Source organism: Calliphora vicina, chromosome 2, assembly GCF_958450345.1.
Source record: "Calliphora vicina chromosome 2, idCalVici1.1, whole genome shotgun sequence".
In the NCBI taxonomy this organism is placed as follows: Eukaryota; Metazoa; Arthropoda; class Insecta; order Diptera; family Calliphoridae; genus Calliphora; species Calliphora vicina.
Window position 1 is genome coordinate 125,547,662 of NC_088781.1, and position 10,312 is coordinate 125,557,973.

Below are 10,312 nucleotides of genomic sequence, written 5' to 3' on the forward strand. Positions count from 1 at the left end.
GTTGATTTGAGGATTTATTTTTGGGGTTAATCATTTGCAGTGAGTGTTAATGCAAAAAATGCCGGTATTTGACAGCTAGTGATGCCAAATATTAATGGACAAAACACGCCGAAAATATATTTACTCCAATCAATGTTGGCAAACGTTAACGTTAAGCTACACCTGAATTACGATTTATGTTCAACTATCGTTACCTACATAAATGTAATTACCGTTACCGCTTAAATAACTTTATCATTAAACTAGAAATTATAAACAAAAATTGATGATTATAATAACCGAGTTTTGAAATCAGCACAATTTCAAATAATAACATAAACTGTCAAATCTTTTTCTTTTAAAATTTGTTTTTAATTTATAAACCAAAAAAAAAACAAAAGTAATATTATTATAAAAGATAAATTCAGCAGAAAAAATCAGCAAATAAATAAAAATATTCATAAAAATAAGAAATTACAAAAACATATTTAATGAATATGTGTTTTCTACCCCTAGAATATTTGGATATAAAGTTCCCATATTCTGCCGACGTTATTTGCAGTGTTAAGAAATAGAAATTACGATTGGTGACGGAGGGTAATAGTTCATAATATAAAAATTTGTCATATTGATAAACTAAAATTATGCACATCAAAGTGCGCGTTTTACAAAAAAGCGCTGACTGCAAAAACGCCGCAATTGTTTTTTTGAAAAGCGCTAAATAAGCATCGCTAGCGGCAGCTGCTGTTTAAAAAAAATAACAAACGCAAAAAAGAAACGGCGGCGAATTTTGAGGTTATTGTGTGTGTGCGCGAATAATTGCAACAATTTTTGTAAACGAATTTATTTAATAAAACATTTAAATACTAATAAATAAAATATTCTATAATAAAATGGCTGCCAATTTCAGTTTTACCAAATTAGCCAATGAATTATCTGAAGAAGGCATTACATTTGCCGACAAACAACTCAAATGGAATACAGCAGCCGATGGTTTGTTGAAAAATTGTTTAATTACTTTTATTATTTATTAATTTCTGTTTAAATTGCAGTTGAGGATGTAGTTAGAGCCTTGGATACACAAAAGGTAGTACACTATCTGAAATTGGATGGCAATACTTTGGGCGTTGATGCGGCTGCCGCCATTGGCAAGGCCTTGGAAAAGCATCCAGAATTTCGTAAAGCTTTATGGAAAAACATGTTTACCAGCCGTTTAAAAGCAGAAATTCCTGAGGCTTTAAAACTGCTAGGCAATGGCATGGCTATAGCGGGAGCTAAATTAACAGTGCTCGATTTGAGTGACAATGCCATTGGGCCGCATGGCATGGTGGGCTTAGAAGATATGTTGCGTTCTCCTGTGTGTTATAGTCTACAAGAATTGCACATGAACAATTGCGGTTTGGGTATCTATGGTGGCCGCATGTTGTCTGAGGCCATTATTGATTGTCATCGCAATAGTACGGCAGCGGGCACGCCACTTAAATTGAAAGTTTTCATAGGCGGTCGTAATCGTTTGGAAAATGAGGGTGCCAAGGCCATAGCTAAAATATTTTCCACCCTCAAGACTTTGGAAGAGATTGTAATGCCACAAAATTCTATATATCACGAGGGCATTGCTGCCCTGGCTGAGGGTTTTAAACATAATACAAATTTGAAAGTGTTGAATTTAAATGATAATACGGTGACAAGCAAGGGAGCGGCTCATATATCGGATGCTTTAGCTCATATGCCACAGTGAGTAGAATTTTCTTTTAATATACGAAATTATTTAATATAATTAGATTTTACAATCCTTATTCATTTTTTAAACTAAACACTGAATCATCTTTAAAACTTAATTGAAAATAGAAAATTTGTTATTAAAATCTGGTTTTTGAAGAATATTATGTTATCGATTATAGTTTTGTACACAAATATATATCGATAATTATTTTTAACAGCAAATTTATTTATTACTAACAGTATTGCATATAAATTATTTTTTTTTTTAAATTAATATCTTTATTGATTAGTTACATTGCTTTGGGGATTTACTTAAACAATATTACAACAATTAACAACTAAATAATTAAATAAATTACTAATATCACAGTATTAAGGAAAAGTAGTATAAAAAACCTTATAAAAAAGTGTTTATAGATAAGTTTTTCATAGAAAAATTCTTAACGATTACAACTCTTCATAGAAAATTTGCTATATTTTACAGTTTTTAGTAGAAAAAAAGTTATCGATGACATTTCTTCATAGAAAAATTATTATCGAAGACTGTTTTTCATACATAAATAGGTGTGTATGAGAGTTTTCCATAGAAACTGTGTTATTGATAACAGTTTTTCCATTTTTCCATCGAAAATGTGCTATCGATAACAGTTTTCCCTAGAACATTAATTGATAAAAGTTTCCATAAAAAATGTTATCGACAATGTTTTTTCACAAAAAAAGTATCGATAACAGTTTTTCATGGATGATGTGATATCGATATTAGTTTTACATGGAAAATATGTTATCGACAACAGTTTTCCATAGAAAATGTGTTATCGATAACAGTTTTCCATAGAAAATGTGTTATCGATAACAGTTTTCCATAGAAAATGTATTATCGATAACAGTTTTCCATAGAAAATGTGTTATCGATAACAGTTTTCCATAGAAAATGTGTTATCGATAACAGTTTTCCATAGAAAATGTGTTATCGATAACAGTTTTCCATAGAAAATGTGTTATCGATAACAGTTTTCCATAGAAAATGTGTTATCGATAACAGTTTTCCATAGAAAATGTGTTATCGATAACAGTTTTCTATAGAAAATGTGTTATCGATAACAGTTTTCTATAGAAAATGTGTTATCGATAATAGTTTTCTATAGAAAATGTGTTATCGATAACAGTTTTCTATTGAAAATGTGTTATCGATAACAGTTTTCTATAGAAAATGTGTTATCGATAACAGTTTTCTATAGAAAATGTGTTATCGATAACAGTTTTCTATAGAAAATGTGTTATCGATAACAGTTTTCTATAGAAAATGTGTTATCGATAACAGTTTTCTATAGAAAATGTGTTATCGATAACAGTTTTCTATAGAAAATGTGTTATCGATAACAGTTTTCTATAGAAAATGTGTTATCGATAACAGTTTTCCATAGAAAATGTGTTGTCGATAACAGTGTTCCATAGAAAATATTTTATCGATGACAGTTTTCCATAGAAAATGTGTTATCGATAACAGTTTTCCATAGAAAATGTGTTATCGATAACAGTTTTCCATAGAAAATGTGTTATCGATAACAGTTTTCCATAGAAAATGTGTTATCGATATTAGTTTTACATGGAAAATGTGTTATCGATAACAGTTTTCCATAAAAAATTTGTTATCGATAACAGTGTTCCATAGAAAATGTGTTATCGATAACAGTTTTCTATAGAAAATGAGTTTCCAATAATTCTTTCCATAGAAAAGTGTTATCGATAACAGTTTTTCCATAGAAAATGTGTTATAGAGAACAGTGTTCCTTAGAACATTTATTATTGATAACAGTTTCCATAAAAAATGTTATCAAAAACGTAGTTTCCATAAAAAATGTTATCAATAACGTTTTTTTTTCACAAAAAAAGTATTATCGATAACAGTTTTCCATAGAGAAAGTGTTATCGATAACAGCTTTCCATAGAGAATAGATATAGAGCTATAGATACAATTTTGCCATTAGTGATGTGTTATCGGTAACAGTTTTTCTTAGAGAATGTCTCATCGATAACAGTTTAACCTGGAAAATGTTTTATCGGTTTTATTGATAAAAAATTTTGCGTAGTAAATGTATTATCGCCTACAGTTTCCATAGAAAATGTGTTTCGTATAATGTTTTTCTATAGAAAATCTGTTATATTTTATTTTTATAATTTATATATTTTTTTCTTATGTTTTCTTTAAATATGTGCTTATTAAACTCTGTTCATCTCAAAAAAAATTAATATTATTTTGTAGCTTAACCCATTTTACGTTCATGCTTTTCTCTAACCCTTCAAAAATTTCTTTATTATTTAAATTTGTGTTTTAAACCTTAAATTAAGTTCCCTTTAACTGGCCTTGTTATTTACCCCATTTTACGTTCATGGCTTTCACTAACCCTACAAAAGTCTTTGTTATTTATATTTGTGTGTAAAATGTTAAATATGTTCCCAATAACTGCCTCTTTATTATTTAACCTTCATTGTAACCATTTTACGTTCATGCTTTTCGCTAAGCCCTATAAAAAGTAATTGTGTAATAAGTGTTTGTGTAAAAAGTTAATTATTTCGAAATTTTGAATGCCATTGCTTAAAATTTAGCTTGCGTGAAATAAATTTCGGTGATTGCTTGCTTAAAACCAATGGAGCCTATCATTTTGCCGAAGCTTTAGAGGAAAATCATCGTGAACTGGAAATTCTGGATTTGGGTTTCAATGAAATTGGACCCGATGGTGGTTTAGTTTTAGTGACCGCTCTACAAAATAAACCCAATTTGAAGAAAGTCAACCTAGATGGTAATCAAGTAAGTTCTAGAGATTTTAAAAACATTTTAAATACCACTACATGATATTTTGAATATTTTTGGTATTAATTTGATACTTTAGTTTGGTTTTGATGGACGTGAACGTATAAAAGAGGGCATGCAATGTACTGCTAATCCCAATGCTTTAGAAGAAATGGAAGAGGATCAATCGGAGGGCGAGGAGGATGAAGACGATGAGGATGATGTTGATGAAGACGAGGATGATGATGATACTGTGGATGAGGAAGTCGATGAAGAAGAGGAAATCTATGATGATCATCATAATGACACCACAGAGGAGGTAGATGAGGAGGATTATGGTGAAAATGCCGCAGAAGAAACTGCCTATACCACTACCCAGGCATTTACCACCAAGGTAAGCGTAATAGTTAACGAATTTAACATAAATACTAATTTCTATATAAATCAAACAGATGCTTAATGCCAATGAATCGTTTATGTCCAATAAAAGTGTTACATTTGATACAACAGCCACTAATTTAGGAACATCCGCGGAAACTTTTTGTCTTAGTCAAAAACCTTGTACTTTACAAATGTTTGATTCTTTGACAGAAACCGATAAATTGCAAGCCTTTAAAAGTATCATGGAGGTAATTAATACTTTTTTCTTTAACTCTATCCACCCTTTGTAACACTTTTAATCTACATACAGCAATTCTCCGATGACAACTACCTGTTGCTACTCATCTTTACCGCCCTCAAATGTGGCCATTTGTCTCAATCTTCCAACACCGCTTTAGATTTGGCCATGTCTCTGTTCAAAGAATGCATTGATTATGCCGTTGAAACCAAACAAGAGCGCCGCATCTTAAACTATCTGCTCATACAATTGGGTCTTATGCGCAGTGAATTGAAGTTTAATTCAGCTTACAACTTGAAATCCTGCCAGTATGCTTTAAGGGAAACCTTAAATCAAAAACCTTTAGCCAGTAAACTTATGAAAAATACTTTACAAGTTTTCCTCGATCAAGTGGAAGCTTAACCATCAAGCATTATTGTTGATGACATTCCTCATACATTTTGGTGATGTGTGTGTTTTGTTTATTTCTTTTTTTTTACAAATTTCCTTTTCTTTTCTACAAAAAAAAATCACTGTTTGTTAAACTCCCACTTATTTATTTTTCTTACTAATTTGTAATTTTCTGCTAAACATTTGAATAATAAAGAATAATTTATTATAGTAATAAATTGGTAAATAAATTTTTGTTAAATTTGTATTTTTTTTGGGGGAAATTTTCGAGTTTTTTCCTACAATCTAGTCTAATTTACCATGAACGGTTAGTTGGGAGCAGAATCTCTTCCAATACTATCATGAGGTAATGGTTGATTGGGGTTTCATCGATGTCTCCCTCATCTCCAAGGATATTTTCCAGCAATGCTTTGCTAGCATGTCAACAGCCTGGCAACCAACACAGTCGTACTTCGAAGTGATCCATCAGCCTTACTAAGGCTCTTTTAAAGGCATGTTCCATCTTGGATTTGACTATCTGTCCATTTTAAGCTTTCAATAACGCCTGAGAAAGTCACATTGTTTCCCCGGAGGCGTTCTCGTTCAAGTCATTATCGTAAGTGGTCCTTATATCGAAGCTATGTTCAATTAAGGGCCGATCGCCGTGAAATTAATTAAGATTAATGCTCGTTAAAGTGATTTTCAGAAGTAGGCCTTGTATGGGGGCTATCACCAATTATGGGCCGATCGCCATGAAATTAGGTCTAGTGATTTCCTTCTACATTGTACTCATTTGTGTTGAATTTGTTCTATGCTCGTTAAAGTAATTTTCGGAAGTCCGTACAAACTTTTTAAGTTTGTGGAAAAATTTGTGTGGATATCTATATAAATCAAGCATCTGTGACCTATAAAGTCCCGTTTCGGAAGGACATTTGTATGGGGGTTATGTGAAATAATGAACGGATTTGTTACAGTTGCAATATGCTTCGTCCTTGTGACAAATTTTTATCGAAATATCTTCTAAATTGCACCCTGTACTTTGTGTGTAAATTTACATGGTCATCCAGCCAGGTGGTCAGCCAGATGGACGAACGGACATCTTTAAATACTTTAAGGTGTCAGAAATAGTTCATGCACAAAATATGGATGAACCAAGGAGAAATTTGAAGAATTCTTTATAACACTAGGAGATTGGTTTCTGGCATGTGGAGAGACTACCACGTCAAACATACATATTGGGGTTCGAGATTGTTGAATCCCAGAGGTGGAAAAAGCTATACAAAGATCTAGTTAATATCAAAAATTTCTTAGATTTCGTGTCTCCTGGACACCCAACTTATTGAACAACAAATCCAAATGCAATAGCCACAGAAATATCTTAAGATCTATCTTCTGACCATTCTCCTGTAATTGTTACTTATTGCGATATACCCAACATCCCAAGATTTTGTAAGGACTCTATGTATTTTAAGATAAACAGGGGAGTTACTCTCTAATTCGATTCGAAAGGAAATCGTTTCGAATTAAGATTTCAAACATTTCAGTTTTCGGATTGAGTTGCGCAATATAGGAAATACATCAGCAGTCATATCCACACAAATCCTAATTTATAGTGTGAGAAAGATTTGGATAAAAACGTCAATGACTCCACGTCATTTTTAATTTCGGCTCTGGAACACTCTTGGTGCCAAATCCCTACAAAACCTAATACTTATTTCAAATTCGGACATTGAAAAGAGCCCTTCATTTAGAAGAGAATCGCATAAAAGTTTAGCGAGTACAAAATACAGAAATTTCTCTCTTTGGAAGGCCACGAGGAATATTAAGCCATCGGTAGAGATACAAATCGGTTTAAGAAAAGCTGACGGTACCTGAGTGAAATTTCTCTCTTTGGAAGGCAACGAGGAATATTAAGACATTGGTAGAGATACAAATCGGTTTAAGAAAAGCTGACTTTACCTGTGTGTTACTCCCTAATTCGATTCGAAAGAAAATATTTTCGAATTACAATGTATTTAGTACACAATTTCGAACATTTCCGTTTTCGGATTGAGTAACCCCCTGGTCACGAAGTACTATAGAAAAACTCACAATATTTGCTGAATATTTAAGTGAAGAATTTTAACTGAGTTGAAGCTCGAAGAATTGTCAGTTTCAACAATGGCTAATGCAGACCAATTCGCTATTAGTCCAGATGATGTTAATAGAGTTATTAAACATAAATTAAACATGAAAAAGTCATCGGCTTATGATTAAATAACACCTTCCATGATTAAAAACCTACTAAATGTGACAATAATTGTGATATCTATATTGTTTAATGTGATCTTGAAACTAAGGATTTATCCAAAAAACCGTGTAAACATTTAAACCTACCATCTTCATATAGACCTATTAGCCTACTCCCTTGATTGTCGATGCTATTCGAGAAAATATTCCTAGAAAATATCATACCTTTTTTGAATGATAAAACATTATCCCAGTTCACTAATTTGGTTTCCGTGAACATCATGGCACCATTGTTTAACTGGAGAGATTAGAAATCTTTATTACATAAAGGTCTAGTATATAAAATCAAATGTTTACTGTCACTATCTATATATATAAAAGAGTAACGTTACTGACTGACTGACTGATTCATCATCGCACAGCCCAAACGGCTGAAGCTAGAATCACGAAATTTTAACTGTGGGTTCCTCCCTCCCCAAAACGATCCGATAAGAAGGGATTTTTGGAAATTCGAACGTTTATGGGGTAAAAAAGGGTAAAAACGGCTAAATTCGGTAACCTTATATCTTCAAAACTAATAAAGATACAAAAAAACTTAAAATAGCATGTTACTCCATTTAAAAAATAAGCTGACAGGTGTTTCGTACTTTTTGGAAATTCGAAACTTTTAGGGGAGAAAACGGGTAAAAACTGTATTTTGGTACTTTTTTTGCACCCTATGTATCTTTTAAACCAATAAACATAGAAACAAATTTTAAATCGTATTCTTTAATTAACAAAAAATAAAAAATATAAGTTTGGTACTTTTTGGAAATTCGAACCTTTAAGGGATAAAAATTGTGTTAATTTTTGGTACTTTTTCATAAAATATGTTTTTCTATAATTTGACATAGACATACGAATATTTTATTATGAGCTCCCACCACGTTACAGAAATTTATTTGAATGAAATTGTACCAGCTAAATGGGGATAAAAAAGGTACCAAAAAGGGGATAAAATCGGGAAAATACATTATATTTGAAATTATTAAGCCAATTTTGATAATTTTTTTTAACGTTGGTTCCTGGATTCATACAAAAATTAACTAACAGGGTGTTATTTGGAACTCGAGTACCTAGGTGTATATTGGGCCAAATCCGGGTAAACAGTTTGGTACTTTTTTTAAAACATATTTATTCTTGGGCACATTAACACAGATTTTAATATTTTGATACATGCCTATAGCATAAACAATTTTGGCAAAATGGAATATTTTTAAATTTCAAACTTGAGGGTGTTCAAGTAAGAAAAGGGAAATTGGTACTTTTCTCCTAATGGTACTTTTTTAATATTTTAAATTATTTCAGTTATCGACATTAAAGTTAGCTGATATGTATTTGAGTGAAGTTAGTGTTAGGAATAGGGGATAATATTTAGGTACCAAATTGTGTGAACTGTACTATAGGTACTTTTTTTCATCTAATGGTACTTTTTTGAAATTTCTATAATAATGGACTTAGAAACATGAAATTAAACATATATGGTCCTAAGTGAGTGAGAATTCTAGCGGGAGACTTTTTGGTACTTTTTCTTTATTGGAATGGTACTTTTTGTAATTTCTTCACCAATGAACCTAGAAACATGAAATAAAGCTTATATGGAACCGAGTGAGTGGAAAACCATAAGTGTGGGTTTTTTGGTACTTTTTCTATATTCTAATGGTACTTTTTTGAATTTTCTATAACTATGGACTTAGAAACATGAAATTAAGCATATATGGTCCTAAGTGAGTGAGAATTCTAAGGGGAGACTTTTTGGTACTTTTTCTTTATTCGAATGGTACTTTTTGTAATTTCTTCACCAATGAACCTAGAATTATGAAATAAAGCTTATATGAACCCGAGTGACTGGAAAACCAGAAGTATATACTTTTTAGTACTTTTTCTATATTATAATGGTACTTTTTTGAATTTTCTACAGCAATGGACTTAAAAACATGAAATTAAGCATACATGGTCCTAAGTGAGTTAGAATTCTAGGGGAGACTTTTTGGTACTTTTTCTTTATTCGAATGGTACTTTTTGTAATTTCTACACCAATGAACCTAAAGCCATGAAATTAAGCTTATATGGACCCGAGTGAGTGGGAAACCACAATTGGGGGATTTTTGGTACTTTTTATATATTCTAATGGTACTTTTTCGAATTTCCTATAATAATGGACCTAGAGTTTCCAAAAAATCGAAGAATTTCAAAACCGCGGTTTCGGTTTATAAAATTAAAAACCGATCGGTTTCGGTTTTGTGATAATTTATTAAATCTTAAGTATTATAGAAACAAAATTAGTTGATAATATAGGAAATGATATACAAATCTAAAATTCAAGCTTGACGGGTTATGGTTTAGTGAATGCGAATTTAAAAGTGATAATCAATGGTACTATTTCCTTATTGCAATGGTACTTTTTGAATATTTTATATAATAAACATAAAAATTTAAAATTAGGAACACATTTTGCATTTTCTATAATAATGGACCCAGAAATATGAAATCAGACATTTACAATTAGATTCACAAAGTGAGACTTGATAGTACTATTTCTTTCTTCTAATTGGGGTGGCGAA

At 31.4% G+C, this 10,312-nt stretch overlaps 1 protein-coding gene across 1 annotated transcript; it reads left to right on the plus strand.

The window, feature by feature from the left end:
• Positions 1–766: 766 nt before the first annotated feature.
• On the plus strand, positions 767–5,731 carry RanGAP (Ran GTPase activating protein). Its single transcript, XM_065501656.1, has 6 exons — positions 767–972; positions 1,032–1,713; positions 4,309–4,510; positions 4,593–4,886; positions 4,945–5,121; positions 5,184–5,731. Exons 1-6 carry the CDS (start codon positions 873–875, stop codon positions 5,511–5,513), a joined length of 1,785 nt encoding a protein of 594 aa, XP_065357728.1. The 5' UTR covers positions 767–872; the 3' UTR covers positions 5,514–5,731.
• Positions 5,732–10,312: the final 4,581 nt, after the last annotated feature.